The sequence below is a fragment of the Elgaria multicarinata genome, chromosome 3 (assembly GCF_023053635.1).
Source record: "Elgaria multicarinata webbii isolate HBS135686 ecotype San Diego chromosome 3, rElgMul1.1.pri, whole genome shotgun sequence".
Taxonomy (NCBI): Eukaryota; Metazoa; Chordata; class Lepidosauria; order Squamata; family Anguidae; genus Elgaria; species Elgaria multicarinata.
In genome coordinates this window covers 137781623-137809368 of record NC_086173.1, presented here as the reverse complement: position 1 = coordinate 137809368, position 27746 = coordinate 137781623, and the positions used below count along the sequence as shown (strand labels likewise).

Below are 27746 nucleotides of genomic sequence, written 5' to 3'. Positions count from 1 at the left end.
CTACCATCACCAACTCCTTTAGACCGGAAGTAGTCTTTTTGGAAATGCTGGGAGTCAAAGGGCTTTTTTCTGCCTAAACATGTATAGGATTGCTCTCTTAATATCTAAGTCCAATAAGTAAGAAGACTATCCCACGTTCATTGGCTGCATTCAGATGTCACAACACACCATGAGAAGAATGTGCCACAGTGAGCCTCAGGCTCAGATTCTTCTCCTCTCTTCCCTCCACCCCTTCTTCATGCATGTGGGAAGGTTTTTTTTATATATCCAGTAACATCCAAAGATTACTTTTGCAGATAAGGCCATATTAACAACTAGCCCTGATATTTTTCAAATTCATGTCTATTAGCGGTTTAGTAAAACTACAATTTCATATTTTGTCCAAATACGAGAAATCATGGTTTGTACAGTAAACTATGTGGGATATCAAACCAAGATTTACCCAGTTTTGATATCCTGGTTTGTTAACTAACAGTGGTTTTTTTTACAAACCAGTTTCCTATATATTCAGCCGAAGTGGGAAACCATGAATGGAAGCTTCCAATTTCCTCCCCTTGTGCACAAGGGGGTGAATGTATGCCTACTGCCACAGGACTTCATTACAAAAAATCATGTCAAATTGTGATGTCTGAATGCACCTACTATGAGTGTGCATGCCTGTGTGTTTTTAATTTTTAAAAAACATCCAATAACATCCAAAAATTACTTTTGCAGATACGGCCATCTTAACAACCAGTGGTATCTTTCAAATGTGCATGGTCCTAATGGTAAATGAATGGATAATGGTAAATGAGCAGTTAACTCTGATATAAGTCATATGAGGATTGAATTTAGTGTATTTGAACTGAGATAAACGTGGAAGTTATTTTTATCATCAGGTTTGTGTGCATACCTTTTTATATGGGTTAAGCAGTCCTTGCATTAAAACGCATTGTGAGAGATGAGAATAGCCACAGATCTCTACATTGGAGGGCTGCAAGCTCATGAGCATAAAATGAGGTGAAAGGAAATTAAATATAGAACCCTTAATCAGATCATAGTGATTATGCCTTATTATATTAAAAAAAACCCAGACATTTTCTGTTTAGACAATATTTCCATTCATCCAAGTTAAGAAAGACTTTCTCTTTATACGTCACCTCGTTCTTTTCTTTTTCTTTCTTTATTTTTTTTGTGTGGAAAAAAATCATGGTTATCACATTCTCCTTATGCACAACAAAAAATTCCAAGCTGTGCTATGGATCCATCCATATCTGAGATTTCCTTCTGAGTCACTGCTTTTCAACAGGTAATTACCATCTGTTCCCGCATTGTTACAAATACATTGATCCAAGGACTTGTTTTCAGTGGAGCTGGAGCAGGGCCAAAGCTCCTGCGTCTTAGGTCCAAATGAGAAGCCAGGACCCTCACACCTGCTTTTTAAAACCCTACTCACATCAATTTGCATTTTGCCATCTATTCCAATGGACTTTTGTTCTAATAGCATCCTCAAAGTCTCCAGAGAACCATGCACATGTTGTAAGTTGGCGAGATCCTACCTAGCTGGGGACTACTGAAACCCGTTTTACAGCCCTATAATAAAAGTACTACAACAACAACAAAAAAGAATTTCCTTCTTTCCCATTGTCTCATCTGGAAACAATATAGAACACATCTTGATGTCAATCTCCCAATTGTTTAAAGCATACAGAGAGGAAAAAAAAAAACCTCACATCCACCATAGCACACAATACATTTTGAGCCCTATGTATATATCTACCATGTTGAAGCGTTTGTTGCTTTGTTCTACTTCCAAAGAATGGACTCCATTGTACCCTGAGGATAGGCTCTTCAAACTGCTTTTGTAATGGGTTTGAAGTGTTTATCTCCCACGGGTAGACTTTAAGTCTGACATGATTAGGATGTATTCATTTCATTATGAATTTCAGAAGAAGGCAGTGTTGAAGATACCACTTGGTAATGAACAGCAGTTAACAAATGCCAGGAAACTAGAGCACCAGAAAACAATTCTATACTCAAAACAAGTTCATGCTGACACCACACAACTGCACCATTTACAATTGTTTTGGTTTATCCCCCCCAAAATGGTTGAAATTTAGTGTCTTCAGCCCTCTCTAATGAGACCTGAACCTCCTCAGAGCAAAACGGTTCTTTAGCTTTTACAAATATTTGGTTATTTTTTTCTTGTATTTGAAAAAGGGAGGGGAAAAAACTTGTCTATTTTTGTTTCAGTGATAGATGCCTATATTTGTTTTACAGAGTAACATAAAATGAAGGTGTTAGTAGACTTCAAAAGCCCTCTGTAGGCCGCCTAAAGAGCAAATGAATGTTTAAAAAGGCTCTTCTTTTTGTTTTAAGCAGGTGAAGAAAGTATAATCCTGCTGATCCAGAAGACATTCAATGGCAGAAGATAAAGGGTTCTGAAGCTCTATTAGTTTAGCTCTGGCCAAAAAGCATGATGGATGTGTATGAATTTCCCAGTGACTCCTAAGGTACAGACATTCCTCTGATATTACAAAATACAAAAATATTTTCTCCGAACTCTCATTTACTTTGCATTTACAGAACAATAATGGAAATAACTTACAGTTCCTTGCAATTTGGCAGAAAAAATGTCCAAAAACAAAACACAAAACCAGGTGATGAAAATGAAAAGCAAAAAAGAGGAGAGAGAATTAACTAGTAGCTAACTGCTGGTTATAGAAAACAATGGCAACTAAAAACACATGGGTGAACTGGGTATTAAATGGGTGGCAGCTACTCGTGGGAAGGAGGTAAATTTGTAACTACTACATGCTAAAATAAATTTCATCCCTCCCTCCATCCCCAAAATAAAATGTGCAAAATATATTCACCATGCCAACAAGTATGACTATTTATAGACCTTTGTCTATGACCTTCTTCTTACAGCTCCCCGCGTGCCAGGATGTTTTGTTACAATAAAAAGCGCTTTAAGACCTACAACAGTGCAAGTTGATGAAGTAATTACATTCTCCAACACTGTGCTTGGGCAACGTGGTTATGCTATAATACAGTTTTTGCTCTTTTGCCTTTTCCGGCTGTGTAACTGTCCTCGACCACCTAGCGTGGAAGACTTAGGCATGCTGTATGAACCATATTTGTGAAGGAGCTCTTCACCGGTAACGTACTGGAGACGGCTGGGTTGTGGGATTGGTTCCCCAAGGAAGTAGCCTTCATTGTCAGATTCAGAGGACGAGGAGCATGTAGAACACCAGTCGTATTCAGCAAAGTAGGGTCCCCATCTCTCGCTAAAGTGGTTTTGCAAAGCAAGGTCTGATACAGTCCTTGGACACTGACCATAGAGATTTCTTCGTGCACCCTGCTCCACAGTCTCTCTGCAACTTCTTTGCTGCAAGAACTGATCATAATCCTCTCTGGCTCGTAGAGAGGGCCTCTCTTTCAACTTATAGCTCTGTTCACTGGCGAGGTGAAGAGCATTATCTGAGCGGGAGCGCCTTGACCGCCGGGGCCTGTGGGGGCGATAACGCCGATCATCATCTCGGAGATTAGTTCGTCTCGGGGTACGCTCACTCATGGGAGGATGTCTGGCACTCTCCTGTCCAGCCAATTTGCTTCCTGGCATGCCACCTTCATAGTCAAAGCTCTGATGCATCCTTCCGCGGGATGACGTGTCTCTATAACCAATGGGATTGGCAAGATCATGCAGGTTGGCTTCCATATCTTGGTACTGTTGAACAGAAAGTAGGCTACGGACAGACTCGGCACTTCTAAACTGGACGGAGGAATTCAGTGTTCCCATGTTACTCATTTTCTCTGAGACATTCATTCCAGAATCTTTGCTTAGATCAGGCATGGAAAACCGAGAGAGATGCTCTTGTCGCTTGGCACCACCATCTGCAGAGAGCCCTTTTGGGATGAGGGGAAAAGGAACAAAGAATTAAAAACAGTGATTGCTGTTATACTCTCAGTTCATCTCTTAAATGGTGTCTGTCTGGTGCTATATCTCTTCAATGGCTGTGCAATCGCATGTGCTGTGAATCTGTGCATGCATTGTGTATATGTGTTATTTAACAACACTGTTTGTTTGTTTATTTATTTATTTATTTGGACTACATCTCCCATCATACTTGACCATTGGGCATATTGGCTGGGACTACTGTGTTATCTGTACAGCACCATGTACATTGATGGTGCTATATAAATAAATAAATAAATAAATAAATAAATAATAATAATAATAATAACATCTGGAGGGATCCACATTGGGGAAGGCTGACTTAGAAATTCCAAACAGTAGTAGACCATAAGGTGTGGCACCAGCTTTTAAATTGTCATCATCATTTAGTTCCATTCAACAGGGGCTATATAAGCCTGCATGGCGCTAACCCAGCTTCCCACCCCCACCTCTGCTCCTCAGTCACCACTCAGCAATAGTGCAATAGCAGCTTCATTCCAGTCTCCTTCCCAACTCATTGGCTACTCTCAGAATGAGCAGCAAAAATTACACTGTCATGTCTCCTTATTCATCAGAGTGGATGTTGAGAGCTGAAACTGAATCCAACTGAAAATTACTTGATTCTTTTTCTTTCAATTGAAATACATACCAGAAAATAAATTCTCAATGTCTCTCTGTGTGTGAACACACACATACCACAAACACAGGCTTTAAATGTACAAATCCAAAGCAGTGTGAAAATTTTCATATGCAAATCTAAATGTTGAGAAATGTGAACGGAAAAAAATTCCCATTTTTGTTCTAGCTCCTTCTGGTCAGTTTTCTTGTGATACGAAATAAAGAGATTTACAGGAGGAAGAATGAAGGCGATAATAACCCTCCTTTTGATGAAGAAGATTGAGTAGTAATAGCCGTTTCTTCAGTCTGCCTGTTAGATTTGCTACATCTGAATGGTTTTATTTTAGACAGAAAACTACAGGATCCTGTAGGAATTTTAAACCATCTAATCCACTGAAAATGTGTAATCAAATCTGTCTGATGTCTGATGATTAATGATGAAAAATAGAAATAAAAAGATACTACTATAGGGGTGTGTGTGTGTGTGTGTGTGTGTGTGTGTGTGTGTGTCAGTCATATGGTCCATAGATGCATGCAATCTCTAAACCATTTCTGTAAATTACAATTTGTTTATGGTTTGCAGCTCCCATGGTTTTGAAGAAAAGCTTGAAAATATGTGTAATAATGAAGAAAGCAAAAGTAAAAAACCAAGTCCCTAAGGGCGCAATCCTATGCATGTTTAGACAGAAAAAAGTCCAACAACTCCCAGTATTCCCCAGCCAGCCATACTTGTTCTTGGCCACAGCAGCAAAGGGTGGAGCAATGTCTGCTAAGGGTGTGTGAATGAGTGTATGTATGGGCATGTAATAGACTTGGGAATGCTAATAATCAGTGCATCAGGAGTTTACCACCATCGTGTGTCACATGAAGGGAGGAAGGTCGAAGCATTAATGGAAATAATGATTAACTTGGGCCTAGAACCCAATATGTTTGGCTATATTTCATTTTCTATTCATTTCGCAGGAAAGGGATTGGTCTTTACATTTATCCCATTTTGGTCTTTTAAATAACATGCAAAATCACGGTAAACATGTATATCTAAAGTCACTAGCATATGCAAGCTACCTGAGAACTCTCAGGCTCATTATAAATCACCTGTGTGGTCCTTGGCATTGAAGAAGCTACCCACTGCTTTGAAATAAATATTGATCGAATGGAAGCATTTGCATCCCGGATGTACTCGAGGCAGCTCACAATTGATCACAACAAATAAAAGATAACAAATCAATAATAACAAAACAAAATAAAAATAAACTCAAAGCAGGGATGGCATCAACCAAATAATGGTGAGGGTAGAGATGTGAAGGCCAAGGAAAAAACCAGGAAAAAATGGGGAAAAACCATTCCCCCATTTCCCCCCAAAAAAATCTCCCCCCCCCCACCAAAAATTTGAAAAAAATGAAGAAAGTGGATTATGGAATGTTTTATTTTAGCATGATGAATAAAATGTTTAAGACAAGATGTTCATATATTTATTTCTCCAAACGATTTTTTAAAACTATGTTCAGTGTCGGATTATTACAATTTCTCTGCACCGAGAACAAGCAAGTTCCAGGTTGCAATCTGAGACTACAACTCTCAAATGCAAGAGCAAGATGCATTTCTGCCTCTAGGGGGCACTGCAATTGAAGCAGAGACTGAAACTGATAATAGTGATAGCTATAGCTCAGAAAATGAGTCTGATTAAATTGTATGCATATTCATTGAATCTTGGTCCCCCTTTCTTCATTTCTTCTTATAGGAGTGGGTGCTTTATGTCTGCTTGACACTGTGGAGGACTAGCGGAGACATAAATAATTTTCTTTGTTACTAATATTGATGGTTTCTTCTGGTTTTTTTTGTTTTTTAAAATTGTTTTTTGCCTGCTCCTCATAAACTAGCAAAACAAAAGAGGTTCCTTACAGTTAAGGTGTTCCTTACAGTTCAGGCGCTTATAGCTCCATTTGTTACCAAAAAGAAGGTAAAAAATTAAAAAAAGTAAATTGAATTTGTAATAATTGTTTGAATACACTGTACTTTTAATATACCAAATGTGATAATTTTATAACCAACCAACTTGTACATAATTACATTTTATGTTCCTAAAGTAACAAAGTGACTTTCAATCTTCAAAAAGTGCTAATATTGCATTCCCAACCCCCATTTTCCTGAAAATTTCAATTTTTTTCCTGAAAACCCCACCACCACAGGAAAAAAAAAAGTTTTCTCCCCCCCCCATGACTTCAACATTTCTGGAATTTTTACATCTCTAGGCGAGGGTCCAGGCAGGAAAAAGTTAGGAGAACGAGTCAAACACCCAACAGACTAAAGCCTGGTTGGAATAAAAAGGTCTTCAGACTGGAGGTAAATATTGGCAGGGAAGGAGCCAAGAGAGGACAGAGCATTCCAAAGTTATGGGCACAACAAGAGAGAAGACCCCATCGTAAGTTGGCTCCGTCTCAGTTGTTCTTCTGCCAGCAGCCAAAGACACTTTTATTCAAGCAGGCCTTTCCATGTAAGCTGGCCTGTTGCCGAAGGGGTGGGTGGGTGGAGTTCTAATTGGTTGGGTGCTGTTTATTTCATTTATCGTTGTGCTTTTAAACCATTTATTTTATGATTGCTTTAATTAAGTGGTTTTAACCTTAGTCTTATTATTGTTAGCTGCCTTGAGTGCCATCTTCTTGATAGAAAGGTGGGATATAAAACAAAATAAGAATTTAATTAACATTACTAGTACTACTAATGATGATGTTGCATTTTTAGCAAACGAACCTCAGCTATTAGCTGGGAGGGGGGTGTCTTCATGGCACTGGGTTGGTTCCGTGTCCCTTGGAAACCGTGCGGCTTCCCTCCCCTGGGGTGGTGTCGGGTAATCCTGATGCTGAGCTGAGAGACCGAGGTTTCTGGGCAGCCATCCGGGGACAGGAGCTGCCCTACTTCCTTCCTGGTGGAAGGCAACCAATCACAGGTTGCCTTCCACCAGGCACTGCCTGGCCAAATCTCCACTGAAACTCTGAAGTAAAGCAAAGGGCTGTCTTAACATCGTCTTGCACGTCCTTGCCTCGCTCCAGAATAAAAAGTCATGGTAAATCCCCGACATTTTTTCTCTGCAGCTTCGGTGGAAAGCCCCAGGATGGGGGCACGATTGCAGCATTTCAGAGCATTTCAGGCTTTCAGAGCATTTAAACAGCCCCTGCGACACACAACTGAGATGTTCTCTGTGACTTTAGTTATAAAGTAGACTTGTCAAAACCATGCATCACACCACTTATATAAGTTTACCACAGGCTTTGATAATTTCCAGTCTTGTAAGAAACTCAGTTTAAGATACACATTGCTATGGCATGTTTGCTAAATATATCAGCCAACTGAATTTATGGACAACAATGGTAGAACTTGAATTAGTTGGCCCTTTCCTTTCATAGCTTGCATTCTCACTTGGGCCATAGACTTGTTTACCATGTAACATTTCTTGCCCACAGGAGTGTCCCCACCTTTGTCCCAAGTCACAAAATTCATAAGATAGGAAGGATTTATGAAAGTAATCACAAGTAAGTCTTGGCATGAGACTTTAACATTCTTGTTATAATGTGTGCCTGACCTAGAAACAGACACTACTATAACTCCTCCTCATGTACTGATTTTTGCCATATGACTGAATTTCAGAAGCGGTCCTGTGACCAAGAATTATTATTTGAAAAGGGCTCATTTGTACAAAGTTTGGGTGTTACATAGAGGAACAGTTTTGTTCCTATCCAGGAGAGGGCAGTAATGCACAGACACACAATGGGCAAGGGATTACATGCTAGCATTGTTTAACAGCTGTGGAGATAACCTTGAACACGTAATGCCAACATACAGTATGGCCCATCAAATATTAATAGACTGTCATCTGAACAACATCAACCTCTGCTCAGCTATGGATCCAGCAGGTGGCCTTGGTCTTATCCAGCAGTTTTGTTTTCCATTCTCAGTCTCTTGCCTGACAACCTCCAGTTGCATAACGGGAATTCATGATTTCTAACATTTTGGGGATGGAAATTGGTTTGTGGCTGGGACAATAGGGAAAAGAAGGTGGGGATAAGGCAATCTTTGACATTTTGTTGCCCATATGGTACAATCTAAAAGGTGCTCCCTGGAATCCTTTGTGACATTGCAGAAAATATTAGGATGGCCTTGTTGGATCATGCAAAAAAAAATTATGGCGATGGATCACCCCAGTTCACGTACTGAAAATTTAGTACTGTACAAGGAAATCCCAGCCATGAGAGTGTATGGTCATTACACTGGCCTATCTAAAGCATTATTTTGGGCTGTTGTGAGGAGAAGCAACAGGAGTCAGGACTCCTTCTGACCAATGTTCTGTGCTTGCAGACTGGCATTCAAAGAATCACCCGAGTGCATATGGATGGAAGAGATACTACCTAGAGACTGCTCACACACTAATGCATTTGCAAGCTAAATCAAAGAACAGCAAATGTTATTTTACACATGCAATTTCTCCCTTTAAAAAGCCAATCCATGAATGCAAAATATTATTTCAGAAATGATCCACAGGCTATAAAAAGCTTTTTTTAACTTTAAAATAGCTGTATAAATATTAATTAGGCATTGTTTTGGTCATTAAAAAACCAGAGCTGTCAACCAAGATCTTTTAGTTGATTAACTGTTTTGCTTTTAACTGATTAAATTTACATATATTATAGTCCATAACATCACAATAAAAAAGGATCCATTTTCTGAGAATCCTGAAATAAAGAGACAGTTTTTCTTTATGCAATAATGTAAAAACAAAACCCAACCCTGATTCACTGTTTAGATCTAAACTTAAGAACATTCACTTCAACCTTTTAGGTAACTTTCACATGCAAAGCTGTTTGTTGAGAAACCCCTGCCTCTGTGTTGCACAGGATTCTGGGGTAGAGGTTCTAAGGCAAAGTTAAGGCAGACTTCAAACTTACAGGACATACGTTGTTTTGTGCTAGAACACCAAGATCCATCAACCAGACGTATACTTAAGAGTTAAGGAACAGGGTACCTTGGAACATGTGGCAAAGCCTGGAAAATAGTTTTCCGTACCGGAACCAAACTCACCCCACCCCCTGTTCCCCCCACACATTCTCTCTTCGTTTTCTTCCAAAGTTTCATTTCAGGAGCCTAATTTGGATGAGCTTTTTTGGGTTGTTGCTTGCTATCATTAAATAACTGATTCAGAAAACCTTGCCTATGTACTGCAAATCATCCAGAAGATCTATCAGTAGATCCCAATCTACCTTCCGCCCACTGCTGTTCTAAGGTTCCCTGTCAGTTCACACAGCGTGCGGGCCACTGTCCTGTCTGATCTGAGCACACACTCAAACACCTTCTCAGTCAAACATTCCCCAGAGAAGATAAAATAGTGGTGTGCAAGCTATCTCTAGGGGAAGTTTGTCCTTCATTATGGATCATTTCGTGGAGAAACTCTTGACACAGAATGGGATTGTTTAGCATGGAAAAATGGAAGCTGAGGGGAGACCTGATAGAGGTGTACAAAATTATGCACCTCTATCAGATGCATAATAGTGAGCTATTTTTTCCACTTCTCCCATAATACTAGAATCTGCGGCCATCCCATGAAGCTGATTGATGGGAGGTTCAGGACAGATAAAAGTACTTCTTCACATAGCACAACTCACTACCACAAGATAAGGTGATGCCACCAATTTTACGTGCTCCTCCAATATCAGAGGCAGTAAGCCTATACATACTTGAATGCCTCTCCCACACTAGAGGCATTCAAGAGGCAGCTGGACAGCCATCTGTCAGGCATGCTTTAAGATGAGCAGGGAGTTGGACTTGATGGCCTTATAGGCCCCTTCCAACTCTACTATTCTTTGATTGTAGTTGTTGGGCAACATGGGTGAGAGGGTGCTGTTGCACCATGTCCTGCTTGTGGTTCCCTGGTTGTCATTTGGTTGGCCATTGTGTGAACAGAGTGCTGCACTAGATGGACCCTTGGTCTGATCCAGCAGGGCTCTTCTTATGTTCTTAAGAAAATCAATGGTTTAGGCTTCAGGAAAGGAAACCATTGCCATTACTTTCACCAAATGTGTAAAGTACAATAATGCTCTGCTCAGATATTGCTCAGAACAGGACTGTGGTTCTGCTCTCTCAATTCAATTGGTATTCTTCAGTTGTGAGTTTAAACACACCAACGTGTTAATAATAGCAGAACAAAGAGCTACGTGCAGCCTATTCAATTACATCAGCTATGCTGTAACCCTTTAACAAAGCACCAATGTAGTTTTCATTGTCTATACTCTATAATCCTTGCTCATTTTGGAGCATGAACTGTCCCACAAAGCTGGTGGCTTTGTCTGACTAACTAGTATGCTTTCAAAATCCGCAATTAAAGCTTTAGTTGACTAATCCCACTGACTGACTGATTGAAGCTTGCAGCAACCCCCATATCTGTAAAGTTTACATTTTTGGATCCAGACAGAAACCATGCATGGCTTTGAAGCCATTGGGAATGCTGCAGAATGACTCTCAATGACTCTTTGCTAATCCTATGAAGGATGGAACTGTGTGGTGAGGTATTTCCTCCACAGGTTCTCCTGGGGAGTCAGATGGCCACATGGAGTGGAGGTCAATTTGAGCACTACGGTGCTATTAGACTTTGATGGAGTGGGTAAATGGCCACTAGCACAGATGGCTTTAAATCAGAGGGGTCGACCAATGGCTATTAGCCTTAACAGCTAAATGGAACCTCTGATTACAAAGGTAGTAAACCTATAGATACATGATGCAGGAAGGTGGGGGATAACAATGAAGGATCTCCCTGGCTTCTGTTGGAAACAGAATGCCAGACTTCAGTCTGCGAATTCTTACCTTCATAGGATGAACTTAGGATGTGACAAAGAACACCAGGCTGCCACAGAAAATGGCAACCCCTTGTCATCTTCCCTCCCCTCTATGTGTATAAGGGAAACTTATGAAAGGAAGAGGCCATAGCTCAGCGGTAGAACACATAATTTGTATGCCAAAAGCCCTAGGTTCAATTCCTGACACCTCCTGTTAAAAGGATTAGGTTGTGGGTGAGGTGAAAAGACCTCAGCTGTAGACACCACGTAGGGCTGCTACCAATCAGAGAAGATGCACAAATCTAGATGGGCTAGATGGACAAATAGTGTGACATTGTAGAAGGTAGCTTTCTACGTCTCACTGCAAGTGGTGAAATGGTAAATGTAGAAGTGCAGTTGCTCATCATGACAGTTTCCATAACACTCCACAAGGAGAGTCAAAATCAGTCAGCTGTGTTGATTGATAGCAACAAACCATTTCTAGTAGTTTTCATCTCCACCAGGAGCTGGTCTTTTGTAAAGCAAATGGGTCTTAATTGCCCAACTGAAGACCACCCCAAAATACTCCGTATTACAATTGGAATAATATATTATTGCTGGAAAAATTCAATCTCCCCCTCCACCCCTTCCCAGCTACTGTGAATATTGCATTTAAGCTGAGAGAGAGCAGGGTAGGTGGGGTGGGCAGATGATGTTAGCATCCCTACTAATAAGTGAGTGGCCAAGCTGTGTTCCTGCAAACCCTGGTTCCACTATGCCACCGCCCAGCACCTCTCCGTACCATTGGTTGCCACCAAGGATAGGGAAAAGCATAACACAATGTCATCACACATTGCAGGAGGAGGATCTTCACACATGGTTGCCATTTTTGGTAGGAGTCCGATGTTCTTCATCACATCTATTCCAACCTGAATCACCAACCATACTTCCTCAGGAAGAAATGCAGCCAGTCAGTCTGCTCATTCATTAGCTCTTCCCGTTTCCCCTCTCCCTTTAGTTCTGGAGGAAAATCAGTTATGTGAATACACTAGAGCACAAGTCAAACAGCACAGAGATCAATAGTGCAAGATCTTTCACAGAAGAAAGCAAAGAGCCCATCCCCAAATGTGTACTGAAATATACCCAGAATTGGGTCAACTCTTTGCTATCAGAAGCCAACTTTCTACAATTCCCACCCCCACCCCCTGAAACAGACACTAGGGATTCTCTGATTACTGGAGGGTTGGATTTGTTTCTGGCAGTGATGTGAAACGCCTAGGCTGTCAGGATGACAGAGCTCAGAAACTATTTCAATTAGAATAGAATCCCTCCTCCCCCACCCCCTGCACCTTCAAAATCAAACACAGAATGTTTATTTTGGCACTTGTTCTTTTCGGCTTTTGTCTTTTTCCAACATGCTTTCTGAAGGAACTCATTTGCAAATTCTTCATCGTTTACACTGAACTCAAGACATGCACCCAGTTGGTAATTCTGTCTACAATTCCAGTTTATGGACTCTGTGCACTTTCACAGGGCAATGGAAAGAGGGAGGGGGTGCGGGGGGATATGTTTTTAGTCAAATATGATTTTCTAGATACTGGATTTTAGCATATGACTCTGTCAGGAATATTTTATTAAGGTCAAATGCCAGTAGTCATAAGATCCCAGTATGAGAGGGCCATTTTCTGCTGTGGCACGCTGGCTTTGGAATGAGCTCCCTGGAGAGGTTCACTTGGCACCTACGTTATACTCTTTCCGATGCCAGGTGAAGACCTTTCTATTTCCCCCTGTATTTTAGCAATTTACCATCCAATTTAAAATCTGTATTTTAAATACCTGCATTGCTGCTTGGTTTTATTCTGGTTGTACTTTTTGATTGTGGTGTTGTTCTTTTTTATTATTGTGGCTTAAGTTTTATACTTTAAATTGTACTTCATAGTTTTAATTTTTGTTAACCGCCCAGAGAGCTTCAGCTATTGGGCAGAATAGAAATGCAACAAATAAATAAATAAAAAAATCTGGCTCTTCACTCTTAATAGGAAAGTTAGCTGATTGAGGAAGCTGTAAAAATGCTGGGAACACTTGCGCTTGGAGGGGTATTTCGAGTGGCCATTCCAGATGTTTTGGACAACAACTCCCAGCATTCCTGACTATTGGCCATGCTGGTTGGGGCAGATGGTTGCTGAAGTCCAAAACATCTAGGGAGCACCAGGGGAAGGCTGATACAGAGGGTGATATCTTGTTTCTAGGTACCATAAACAGAATACAGCACAAGAACTTTCTCTCTGTCTGGACAAAGAACTATGCAATCTTTGTGTTCTTTATAGCACCTAGCCCATGTTGTTGGCACTAAGTGAGTATTAAAAGAGCAGTAGCGGCACATTATAGCTCCCATCACAAAAATAAGATGAGATCCCTAAGCATAAGATGGTGGATTATACCCAATGCAAACTCTATCTTCTGAGGCCACAGCTAGACCTAAGGTTTATCCTGGGATCATCCAGGGTTCGCCCCTGCCTGAGCACTGGATCCCCTGTGTGTCACCTAGATGAACAGGTTTGACCCCTGGACGATCCAGGGATAAACCTTAGGTCTAGCTATGGCCTTAGTTTCAAAGGTGTTAGAATAGGGAAGTCATTATTCCACCCGTGTTGCCAATGGGTAGCAACTCCCCCAAATCTACACAGCAAGGCATCACAGATATCAGCTCAGGTGTGACACTGAACCTAAGCCCTGGCTCCAAGAGCCCAAGTGGGATGCTTACAAAAGTGAGGCAAAGTCTTCAGACTCCCCCGATGCTCTAAGGTGGACTAGCAGTGCTGGTTCCAAGTTTCTGAGGGTCCTTGGGCGAGACACCCTCAATGGCCCCCTTTGCTCAGTGAATCAGTCACCATTGTCACCAGCTGCCATTGCTTCTCATGCCCATTGTCACATTGCCTAACAGGCAGGGAACCAGTAATAAAGGAGAAAATGGCCCCTACAGCTGCTACATTTCACTACCACCTCTATGTGGTCCATAATGAGAGGTAGGTGATCAAGCTGGCTGCAATGGGGAAAAGGAAAAGGAAATCCAGGGGGCTCTTGTCAGTGGGGCCCTGCTAGAGTGTGGGCCCTCGGCAGGTGCCCAGTCATGTCTACCCTTGATGGGTCTACAGATGGTCCAGAGGGGAGCTGGAAATGCAAATTCACCCCTCTGCCCGCTGATTTGAGTCTTGCAAAAAATCCTTTCAGTTTGCCCAATTTGAATTGGGGCTCTTGTCCTGCAGAGCGATCATTTGCAGCTGGGGAGTGTGGTATTTGAGTAAAGGACTCCAAGGCAGAAGCAACCAATGTTCTCACAATGCAGCCAGAAATCAGCAGAATATCCAACCATATGTAATTATTACCATAGTGAATACGTACACTGACATTATGGTGGTGGTGGTAGAGATGATGATTAAAACCTTTGATTGGCCACTTCTGTTAACATCTTTCGAACTTTATCACAACTAAAATTACGTTTTGCTAAAAATTACATAAACATCATCTCTTATCAGTCTTGTTAAATTGGAAGCATGCTGAAAGAGCTGTTTTTTGTTGTTGTTTTTTGTAATATGAAGTCCCTAAAAATATCTGACAGCACAGAATTTCACTTTCTCTGAAGAAAACACACTTCTGATTTTCGCCTAGAAATTCTGGCTTGGCTTACCAACTTTACATTTATTTTGAAGTTAGCCTTGGCAATGAGAGGTGCTTTTGGCTGGTTTATGTTTGCTGATTAAGTGGATTATGCTATTAGTGCCTTCCCAGGGAGGTGAACTATGGGATAGTTGTGGGTGGACGTCTTAAAAGTGTAGGCAGCTTGGATGCATGCTTAAACCAAGAATGTCAATCAGTTATGAGACATCTAGCCAACTAAATTCTTTTCTTTAACCAATCAAGTGGTTCAGTTTAAATGAATTTGCATATGACCAAATAGATCCATGTAATTTTATATATTTAAGATAGTGTAAATCTGCAAACTTATATATACTAACTTGGGAGTAACACCCATGTATAGGATTGCGCTGTAAAACAATTAACAAAAGCAATATGCGGCAGGGTCTTGCTATTTACTGTTTTACTCTGTACAGCACCATGTACATTGATGGTGCTATATAAATAAATAATAATAATAATAATAATAATAATAATAATAATAATAATAATGTCTCTCTTCAAAGTGTAGGCCATACCTGTGGAGGTGAGTGTCCCTGCCCTCCTTCCTCTCAACATGCTATTCCCACCTGCAATGTTTTGGGACATCCACAGAGGACCATTATGTTTGAATAAATCCACTGTGCAAAGGCTGATTTCACAGTTAATTTTCTGGATACAATTCAGTAAGTGACATACAGTCTGGGCCTGCCTGCATTAGGTTTTTCAAAACGTAACGGCTTCCATACTGATATCCTGGGATATTAGAGAACACCAGTTAAATGTTGTAGCCCTGCTTGAGCTATCTGGAACTTTTCAGGTTAGCCAAATGGGTTCCATTTTTTTTGATACAGCTACCAAGGGTGCAAATCCATTAAGCACGCCTGATGCAAACCCTCCATTCGACTCACACCCTGCAGTCATAAAAAGTGAAATTTTAACTACCGGTATCAGTGCTCCAAAAACAGTTGCCAGACCAATGGAGCATGTTTCCATGAGATCTCTTCTTGCCAGCACTTAAAAGCACACTGTATCATAACAGAGCAAGCAAGAACTCAGATTTCCATTAAGGATTACCATTTAACCACACGGCACACCCCAGGACATAACTCTCTTCCAAAACAGCTGCTTAACTGTTGCGAAACCATGGCCACAGTCCCTTGCTCTGGAATCGCCCCACTGATTGCTCATGAGTTAAGTTCTATATTGCAGACTTTCATATAGTAAAATCCATACTTACTACACTTCTGAGACGTATTTGACACTAGGCACATTTCCCAGTAACTGTAGGTTGTGTTTTGATTGCAGCTCTGCCCTACTCTTTAAGTTATAACAGCCCTTGCTGGTTGCCAAAGAAAGCCAGGGACCGTAGTCATTCATCAAAAAGGGCTTTTCTCTGGTCTCTTTTCTTTCTCTCTCTCTCTTTAGCATCACAAACAAGGGGAACACTGGCTATGGCTGTATGCTGGAGTCCCAACCTTATTGGGTCAGTGGGTGCTTTTGGAATGTTGAGAGTGTTGTGGGCACTTTCACAAAATGGCTGCTGGGGGCTCGCCCAGTCACAAAATGACTGACATGGTGGGTGTGTCACAAATCACTCATTTCCAAGAAGGCAAACTTGTGAGACTAAAAGAAAAGTAACTTGCCCCCAAACCCAAATACAAGGAAGAAGTACAAAACACAAAATGCCTGTTTTGAACCCACATTTTCCTGCACCAATATGCATTTCACAGAAAGAAAACCACTGAGGATCAGAGACAAGCTAAACAATCCCAGCTGTTCTAACCTTCACTCATAGGGGAGATGCTCCAGCCCCTTGATCATTTTAGTTGCCCTTTTCTGCACTTTTCCCAGCTGTCTTTTATTATTATTTTTAGGTGTGGTGACCAGAACTGTACACAGTATTCTAAGTGTGGTCGCACCATAGGTTTGCATGAAGGCAATATGATACTGGCAGTTTTACTTTCAATTCCTTTTTTAATAATACCTAACATGGAGTTTGCCTTCTTTACAGCGGCCGCACACTGGGTGGACATTTTCATCCACCACAATCCCAAGATCTCCTTCTTGTTCGGTCGCTGCCAGCTCAGATCCCATTAGGTTATATTTGAAGTGTTTTTTTTTTTTTTTTGCCCCAACGTGCATCACTTTACACTTGCTTACATTGAACCATATCTGCCAGTTGGATGCCCACTCTCCCAGCTTGGAGAAATCCCCTTGGAGCTCCTCACAATCCGTTTTTATTTAACAACCTTAAATAATTTGGTGTTGGCAAACTTAGCCACTTCACTGATAACTCCTAATTCAAGATCCAAAAGAATTGGTCCCAATACCGATCCCTGTGGGACGCGACTATTTACTTCCCTCCATCAGGAGAATTGACCATTTATTCCTACTCTCTTTCTGTTCTCTAACCAGTTACTGATCCATAAGATGACCTCTCCTCTTATTCCATGACTATTAAGCTTGTTCAGGAGTTTTTGGTGGGGGACTTTTATTTTTAAAAGCCTTTTGGAAGTCCAAGTAAACAATGTCCACTGGATCATCCCTGTCTACAATGTTTGTTGACACTCTTAAAGAATTCCAGGAGATTAGTGAGAGCCTCAATTCTTGGCCAGTATAAAAATGTAATTAAATAAATAAATAAATAAATAAATAAATAAATAAAGGCTCTTCATCCATCAACTGTCACCACCAGTAGCCATTCCAGCAGGCTGTATGGAGAGAGAGATGAGAGGGGGAGCAGGCCCATTCCACCAGCCCTGCTGAAAGACTTCCCCGCCTCTTCCGTCCTTATTCTTTTTCCTTGTGTGTTGTGTCCTTTAGGATGTAAACCTTTGGGTAGGGACTATCTTTTTGTATTCATTATTTGTAAGCTGCTCTGGCAGCATGACTGGCTGGGGCATGCTGGGAGTTGTAGGCCTTTTTTCTGTCTAAGCATGCATAGAGTTACACCATAAATAAATAAATAAACAAACAGACGGACAGACACTTTTTAGTAGCATTCTACACCAGGCGCTGTCCTTGCTCAACAGCAGTTCTGCAGTCAGAAAGTGGGCTTTCTTTAGGAAGGCTCTTTACACCCTCCCTGTGTCTCCCCACCCCTGCTCCCCACTTCCCAAAGTGGCAGGATTCTGGCTTGCTTTACAATCCTATGTGCATCTTACAGACCCATGAAATGCGATTTATTTGAAATCCTACCCCAGGAATTTTTCTAAGTGGGTCTGCTTGTGGCTTGTTTACAACAGAGCATTGCTTCATTTCAGAGCAACCCTGGAATTTGCAGAAATAAAAAAAAGGATCTGTTACATAAATGAAAACATCTAAAAGTAAACAAGACCACAAGAGAAAGAGAAAAGGGGGGAGCAGGGAATCCTGAGAGTCAAAAGAGAGAGCCAGGGAGGCAGTTGAGTCTACTTTGTTCTTGCGTCCAGCCATCACGTTTATGACAATGCTCAAATGATTTCATGGCATAGCTTGTGTCACCTCTCCGCACTACGCTTACACGAAGTGACAGACTCTCACCATGATGCCTTTTAGGAACATAAGAAACTGCCTAATATTAAGCCGGTCCATTGATCCATCTACCTTAATAGTGTCTACTGCAATGACTGATAGCAGCTCACCAGGGTTTCAGACAGCAGTCTTTCCCAGCTTTACCTGGATATTGCTGGGATCAAAACTAGGACCCAGGGCCGAGATTTTACGCAGAGCCATGCGTCCCCATCAGTTGGGTGAGTGGGAAGAGTGGCGAATTGCCCCTCTCTTTCCTCTGCCCATGGCTGTGACCGCAGCGACCACCCACCAGCTTGCTTGGCCAGCCAGCAGCGTGGATATCTGCTTGCTCCTGCCTGGGCAACTCCCACCTTTGGCCCTAATTGCGGGGCTCCTGCGAGAGGTCGCATGTACCCCTGCCACAGACACGGAGGCGCCACACAAGTTCCATGGAAGTGCAGTCCCGGTCCCAACCCCATCCCTGCTCCCACCCAGCACATGAGAGGGCGGCGTGCTGGTGCTTCCTGCCCCAGCCACCAAGGCAGGCACACATGGGTGGCAGGGGCACTGCTACCACCTCGCTTGAGGGGGCAATGCACCTTGGGCCAGGCCTGCTGGGACCTGTTGCATTCATAGTATATCTTCTTCCACAGAGCCATGGCCCTATTTTATATACAGGCTAAAAACAGAAGGGGCCAAGCTATGGCATCTGAGCCATGTGGGGCTCTTCACCATTTCAAATAAAGCAGCCAGAAACCTTGAAAAAATGCAACTAGACTAAAAGATGCCTTTGCTGCTAACTTTCACTTCTCTCTCTCTCTTCTGCCTCTCACTGTGGCAGAGGAGTGTCTGAGCAGCAGAGCCATGTCCTGGGAGAGGGAGGGCCCCCAGGGATGGAGTTCAACCCAAGAAAGTGGGAAGACCTGCAGCCTGCCTCAGAGAGAGAAGCACAGTCTGTGGGGTTGCCTCTCAACAGGTAATTTTCAGCCACACACAACACACATTTTGCTTTCAGAAGCAGACCTGGAGTTTCTCATGTACAGACTTGTTAGGCAAATAGTGTGGAACTTATAACAGGTATGACCGACAGCAACATTCATGATCACTTGTTTTTCTTTCCAGCTGCAGGATCCCATTAACTGTTATTTTGATTATTGCCTGGATAATCATGCCTTATGGTTATATAAGTGAGACAGACAAACCATGTCCCATGGTCTGAAGATGTGTGATGCAGCCACTTTGCTAAAGCTCAGACAGTGCCTGCTTGGGTACCTGATGGATGCCACCTTGATTCCCATGTTGTTGTTGTTTTGGGGGGGAGGCAGGGTATGCCTGTAATGAATAAGTAAATGCCTAGGGAATCCACCCGCCTTGCCTGTAGGCATGGAGTGGGGCTGGCATAAAGCATGTTGTATAATACAGAAGTAAATTACTGTATGGCTCAGAGGGAAGTAACATGGGAGGAAAAATGGAAAATATGAAAAGGATCCATTTTCTCACTTCAGGAACATAAGACGTGCCATGCTGGATCAGACCAAGGGTCCAGAGAGCTTCGGCTGTGGGGCAGTATATAAAATAAATAAATAAATAAATCTAGTCCAGCACTCTGTTCACACAGTGGCCAACCAGCCACCGGCCAGGGATGAACAAGCAGGACATGGTGCAACAGCACCCTCCCACCCATGTTCCCCAACAGCTAGTATATATAGGCTTACTGCCTCTGATATTGGAGGCCTACGTGCGCAAAGAACTACACAAGCACAGAGGTACAGCAAGGTACCAATAATGGGGCTTCTGTGCTGTACTGACAGCTCTTAAGAAACGTCTGCTGTCCTTACTTTCTTCCTCCCCCTCCTTCTTCACCCTGGACTAGAACTGGGGACAAGGCAGGATGCCAAAGTGATTGGCTGGCTGGCAAAGGTCACAGCATAAACTGAGGGTTGTTGTGTGACTGGAGTAGAGGGGAGCTGTCACCATCGCTGAGTAAAAGTGAGGCAGTAGTGAACTGGAAGATGTGGACCCATCCCTGTTTATTTGTCCGGTTTTCCTTGCCCCTGCAACTCCATAACATCCCCCATCACTTGGTCACACTGAGCATGTAGATACACAGACAGATATAGGATGAATTCACTTATTTGCAATGGTTTAGATCCTCACTTTCCTCCAGTGAACAAAACAGTTCACATTGCACAGAACAGGCCTTTCCCTTCTCCTTCTGCCCTCTGTAGCCCTCTGACCCAAACTCCTCCAAAGCTGTTCCTGGGGGTTGGGAATGGCGTGGGATATGGTGCAGAGGATTGCAGATGGAGGGGGAGTTGATGGATATCAACCCCTGCCTCTATTTAAGGGAATGAAGGATCCAAGCATACATGTAACCCATCCCATTCTAAAAGTCTGGGCACATAACAATACACCAATAGATCCAGTTAAGTTAAATAAAAATGCTGAAACAATGTATCAACTTAAAATTCTCCCAGGCAGTGATTATCAGCCCAAAGGGAAGGTCCTTGAGCACTTCCTAAAAATTTAAGCTTAGACTTTGTTAAGTCTCCAAGGGGAGTTCCACAACTGTGCATTGGCCATTGTGAAAACCCTTTTACTTCCTCCTCATAATATGTGACTTGTGGCCTTCCTAGACCTGCCGGCTTACGCCGGCAGGGAGGCGGGGCCGAGGCGCGCTAACGTTAGACAGCGGAGCCGCAGGGAGGATGCAAGCCCTGCGGCATCCGCCATTTTTTTTTGGTTTGTTTAAAGGGGCTGCGGGTGGCCCGAAGACTCCGGGAAGGTAAGGGGTTTTTTTAAAACCGGGGGGGGGGAAGGATGGCAGGGTGGGTGGCAAGGGGGGCGGCGGGTGACAGAGGGAGCGCCGCGCGCTGCCGCCGCTCGCAAGCAGGCAAGCGGAGCTTGCCCGGGCACTGGGCATTGCCCGGGCAAGCGCCGCTCGCCTGCTTGCGAGTGGCGGCGGCAGCGCAGCACTCTCTCTGTCACCCGCCGCCCCCCTTGCCACCCACCCTGCCATCTTTCCCCCTCCCCTCTCTTTCCCCCCCGCCCCCGGGCCGATGGGCACAGCGCTCATATGAGCGCTGTGCCAGGCCGGGCCGTGGCTTTTTGCGGCTCCTCGCGACAGCGAGGAGCCGCGAAAAGCCGCGGAAGTCTCCACACTTCCCCCAGCCCTGGCCTGAGGCCGGAGCTGGGGAAAAAGCGCACCATAAGCGACTTTGCATATGGCGCACTAGACCAGGCCTCACTGCGGCCTGCCGCCGGATTCCCCTGTGCGTCATCTGGACGCACAGCAGGGAAACCGGGTTGGAAGGTGCGCTAAGGCCTGGTCTAGCAAGGCCCTTGGTACTTGGTACAGAAGAGGCACAGTCAAGAGATTCTGCTCTTGGTTTGACAATAAATGGATTCCCAGCACAAGTAAATGTATGCTTTACAGGTCATTAGGACTGGCCTTTGTTCATTTGTACATATGCCAAGTTCTCAAGCCGGCAGTGTCATTTTCTCTACACTTGGATCTTACGCTTTGCCTAGAGCAGTTAGGTGGGCATTACAGCTGATGGAAAGGCAAGGAACAGGAGAAATGTTGCTGAGACCAGGGAGGTTTGTGAGTTGATGGCCACATGGATATTGGACTTTTCAAAGGATGTTTTTCTACCCGGCAACAATAAAAGGCCTATGCCTTTTTAGTGTCCCAGCGTGAGGCTACTGCTGTCTCAGCAAAGACCACATCTAGCGGTGCAGTCACACATTCCTCTCCTTGCTTGTAAAAAAGGGAACAAACATCTCTCCTGCTTTTAATAGCCCTCGTTTGTGGGATGTGCTGCAGAAAGGCAGCTAATTTTGTCCGTGTGTTTCTCTTTAGCCCTTGGGCAGCGAATTGCCATTTGTGCTTCTGAAAACCAGAATTACAATTTTCTATTGCATTCAGGTACTAGATATCCCTGCAGTATCTGAGTTTTTAAAGCATTTCATGTATTCACATTGACAATGAAGTGGAACCTTGTTTGTGTCATGGCTCAGGCCCCTGCCGTCTGTTTATAATGCTTGGGCTCAAACCTCAAACATCTGAAGTTAGAACAGATTAATGTAACCCTGATCAGACTGCATTTCCCATATTGCCAAGGCAGTACACGAAGTTCACACACACCAGAAATCAAGAGGGAGAGAAGAGCCCCAATTTCTTTAAACACTGAAAAGAAGTCTCAAGTAAAGAATAGAGGGGTGCTTTCCTTCCCCATGCTTATTCCAAGCCAGTATGGTGTAGTGGTTAGACTGTTGGACTCAGGAGACCCTGGTTCTGGTCCCTACTTGACCATGAAGCTCACTGGGTGACTCTGGGCCAGCCACTGACTCTCAGTCTAACCTACTTCTCAAGGTTGTTATGAGGAAAAAACAGGAATGAGGAGGATCATGTTAGCCATCTTGAGTCCCTTGCAAGAGGGGGGGAAAGCGGGATATAAATGTAATAATAAATAGCAAATAAAATAACTAACTACATTCCTATCTTGCCATTCCACTGAAGAGCTTGCTGTTGCATAAAACATTCTGCCCCCTTTGTATACAAGAGTCTGACTCCTTTCTATACTCACAACTATCCTGTGAGGTTGTGGATTAGGCTGAGAGACTGTGGCTGGCTCAAGGGCTCACTGGACCCTCACGGCTGAGTGGAAATTTGAACCTGGGTCTTCCTACTCCTAGTGCCAACACTATAATCAGTATGACACATTAGCTAATATAACTGACTTGCCTATCCAATCTAAGGAAGAGTTGTTGCATGCTTAAATTCCACTAGAATCCTCCATGCATGTTCAATATGATGAAGTCACCCCAAGATGATTCTACAGTGAATATTTTTGTTCAAAGGCACACTCATGGAATGAGGGGTAAAAATTACCTAAGGATTGCCCTAGAAGGATAACACTGTCATAATGTGATGTGAGAATCAGGCTGCTGAAGAATAGAAGGGCTACAAGAGGAGGAGAAACAGAGAGAAGACAGCTAGGCAGATCCCAATATCACCAATGGGAAAAACCTGATGACTCTTTCAGATCAGTTGCAGCTATATTTTTAATAAAGCTTCTTCGCCCAAATTCTGCGTAATCAAATCTTAGTGTTACTTAATACTAGGGCTAAGCCAAAATGTCTGTCATCATTTTAAAATATTTTCACCAGTGCCTCCATTTTTTCTACGATTTTTTTTGGCACTCCCTGAAAAATGGTTTTCCTACTCATTTACATGGCCCTCATTGGCTCTTAGTCACAGTTGCCCTTGGTGATGTCAGCATGTCAGTTCTGACTGGCTATGTGAAACCATCCTATTCATCAAGTGACCCCCTAATCAGTTAGGACCCATGTGAGTCTTCCAGGAAGGAAAAAAAAGTAGCCAGCAAAGAGAAAATTGTGCTGAAGCAACTGCCTGAGGAAAATATCACTGTCTATTTTTTTAAAAGGCAAATATTCATACAAAGTGGGGTGTTGTTGTTGTTTTTTTGGGGGGGGGGATTCTACCCAACCAAAGAAGATATTTTGATCCAAAAATAGAAACTAGAGAATATCTGGCACAGCCCTACTTAATAGTGCCAAGCAGCCCTAGAATAAGTGGATGGGACACATGGGACAATGTTTGTGAAGTTCTTTTAAAGGCACAGTTCTTTTAAAGGAAATTGACTTTGATGGACTGTGAAGAAAAGGATCTCTTCCCCCCCCCTCCCAACCCCTGCCCCCCACCCCACCCCGGGCAAGATATTCTTAAGATCTTGGCAGTGCAGGCTTTGATCCTTGCAAAAAAAGTCCAGAAGCCTTTCAGAAGGCCGGATTTTGCTAGGACTCCATCACACACGTGCTCCCACGCACCATCTCCTCTGGTTTGCCTTGTGGCTTTGTCATTTGTACATCCGCCAGTAATGGAAAATAAGGCATTCCTGGCTTTCCAAAGAACTCAAGTGCACCAGTCTTTTTAAATTTCAACACCTCATCTGCAAAGCCCAGCAGGGAGAGTAGAAAGACAGGCACAGCATGAAACAGAAAAATGTTGCAAGCCTACTCTTTTTGGACACCGCGTCTTGGAACAGGCAGCAGAGAGAGAGTGGAATTTCTTTACAGCTGCCCACATCTGATCTTAGTGGAAGAATAGCATTTGGTTTTCCCCACTGAGAAGAGGCTGGCTCCGTCCTGCAATGGAAAATAAATGGATCTTTCCTTCCTGCCCTGTACTCTTCCCTCCCCCCCCCCACTGATTCCCTGAAATGAAGGCATTCATCATTTCCTCCATTAGTAAAGTGAGAGCCCCACACGCTGATGGTCTGGGTGCCAAAAAGGGAGTGGCTTCCTTGCTCTCCTCTGTAGTGCCTCCTCTGAGTCCAACTTGACTCCCCCAAAACACCATTTAAATGGTGAAGGCTCCGTTACAGAATCAATTTATTATTTATTAATATATTTATATCCTACCTTTTTTCCTCTGAGGAGCACAAGCTGGCTTACATGATCCTCCTCCTCTCCATTTTATCCACAAAATAACACTGTGAGGCAGGTTAGGTTGAGAGTCAGTGACTGGCCCAAAGTCACCCAGTGAGCTTGGGCCCCTAAAGATATATGCCTGCAAGGTAATTGTCTTAAAGTAGTAGGCCGTTGCTAGGCCTGTGAGTTAACTTTTAAACAAATTAAATTCATTTCTCTCTCTCTCTGTCCCTCACGACAACCCTGCAAGGTAGGCCTGTGAGGTAACTTTAAAATGAATTAAATTCATTTCTTCTCTCTTCCTCTCTCTCTCTCTCTCTCTCTTTCACCCCTGATGCTGCTGCCATGATTTTCCTTGTCCCTACAGAAAACAAAAACTACAACTCCCGGCATGCCTTTCACCGCAGTGCCCAACTTGCCCAATGGGAGTCCTGCCACTGAGGCTCATGGGAAGTGAAGTCTGGCTGAGCCAGTCCACACTGTACTGTGCAATTGGTGCCTATAGATAGACTAGGAGGGAGCCGGCTGGCCGGCTGACTGACTGATGGTTAGCTCAGTCGTTGCTGTTGGCGATGGGCCTGGAACTGCATGCTCCTTCCCTCCTGCTCTCAATTGCGCCTCGCGACCAAGACAACCAGCCCCAGGCACTCTCCCTTCAGGATGAGGATGGCGAGCCACTTCCAGATGAGGGCTGCCAAAACCCGATAAGCCTTCCCTCCCGCCCAAGGCATACTGGGAGTTGTAGGTGTAAGCCTAGGTCTCTGAATAATGTACCATATTTCTTCGATTGTAGGACGCCATCGATTGTAAGACACACACTAATTTCAGTAACACCAACAGAAAAAAAGCTTTGATTCTAAGAATAATAATCACACCCCGTTTTTGGAGAGGCTTATATGGGGGGGGGGGAGTGTGTCTTAGAATCGAAGAACACATTTGAACACTGTCTGAGGTGTGGTGGGTGACAACTGGAGAGTGGGCCTCCTTAGTTATTATTATTATTATTATTATTATTATTATTATTATTTATTTATTTATTTATTTATATAGCACCATCAGTGTACATGGTGCTGTACAGAGTAAAACAGTAAATAGCAAGACCCTGCCGCATAGGCTTACATTCTAATAAAATCATAGTAAAACAATAAGGAGGGGAAGAGAATGCAAACAGGTACAGGGTAGGGTAAGCAGGCACAGGGTAGGGTAAAACTAACAGTAGAAAGTAACAGTAGAAGTCTGCACAACATCAAGTTTTAAAAGCTTTAGGAAAAAGAAAAGTTTTTAGTTGAGCTTTAAAAGCTGCGGTTGAACTTGTAGTTCTCAAATGTTCTGGAAGAGCGTTCCAGGCGTAAGGGGCAGCAGAAGAGAATGGACGAAGCCGAGCAAGGGAAGTAGAGGCCCTTGGGCAGGCGAGGAACATGGCACTGTGCTTATGGATTTCTTTTTCCCAGGCAGGCTTCCCTAGTGACTGCATTAATTGCTTTCCAGTGCCTAGTGATTTATTTATTTTTTAATTTTCCGATGTCTTTTAACTTGATGAGATTTTTTTTATGGGCGTTTCCCCCCCTGTTATAACTAAACCACAACATTCCAAGACAGACACAGGAATTACTGAATAAAGTTTATGATTTTTATGCAAAAGTCTGACTATACCATTGAAACAGAAGAGTGAATGGAGGAATGGCTGATAGCTGAGGCTAGAATGGAATGGTGGGCGGGATGAGTGGCAGCTGGAGAAACTCAGGAAAAGGGAGGAAAGTGGGGGCTGAGTTAGGGCTGAGAAATAGTGACGTGGTTTGCACATAGTGACATGGTTTGCCAACCCATGCTTTATTTTAAATCAGTCACTCTACATGCCAGTACTACACCTCCCAGCATGACTTTGGCAGCCCACAAGTGCCTGCATCCTCTGAAAGGCACTACCTCCCTCTCATTGCTGATGCTGCTCCTCGACAGCATTGAGGAATAGTGTTTCCAAGGAGGGGAGGTAAGCAGCTGTCAGTGAAGATGCCCAGCTCTGGCCAAGTTCTGCTGGGACTGCCTCAGCCCGCACTTCTCACCCACCAAGTGCTCCATTAGGAGCCTGTACTGAAGGGCTGGGGCTGGGCACTTGTCCTGCTTCGTTTGGCCTGTTTCTGGGCATGCACAGAGTGCCTCCTCTTCCTCCCTCCCTCTTAAGGGCGAAGGCCACACACACACTCCCCCCAGATTCTGAGAAAACAGCAATATCAGGAAGGTGTGCCTTTGAGCATCTTCAGAGTTCAGCCTCTCAAAGTATCTAGTTGTATCTGTTGTATCTAGTTACAATTTTAAAACCACGCATGGTGGGTAGGAGGAGGCACCGCAAATGTACATAGCCCATTTATATGAGTTGTTTCCTTTTATGTGGAATGGGTTGACTACTTGAGATTGACCTTCGGAATCTGGGTTGTGAAAGGCGCGCAGCAGCCACCCACCTGCACATTCACAATGGCCGCCAAAAGTCGTTAAGTCTGGCCTCCCTCCCAAAGCATCCTGGGAGTTGTAGGTGTAAGCCTAGATTTTTTAATTAAATTCTTTAAAAATACCTAAACCCCAAAATTTCATGGTTTTAGATTTTTCTGGTTCATTGTACTACTGGTACATTGTACTAGATTTTTCACTGTACTATCAGCGCACCAAATTTCAAGTTTCTAACTCATCTGGAAGTGGGTAAACATTTCCAGACATATATCCCACACACATACTTTCAGCTTTATAGGTAGAGTTAATTAGATCCTCATAAG

The 27746-nt window shown here is 43.2% G+C and overlaps 1 protein-coding gene across 1 annotated transcript in view; it reads right to left on the bottom strand.

The window, feature by feature from the left end:
* Positions 1-1149: 1149 nt before the first annotated feature.
* PRICKLE2 (prickle planar cell polarity protein 2) overlaps positions 1150-27746 on the bottom strand; it is a 136309-nt gene continuing 109712 nt past the window's right edge. Inside the window, exon 8 of the mRNA XM_063122057.1 lies at positions 1150-3888. Within this exon, the coding sequence (XP_062978127.1) occupies positions 3020-3888 (869 nt within the window). The 3' untranslated portion in view covers positions 1150-3019. The remainder of the gene's footprint in view (positions 3889-27746) is intronic.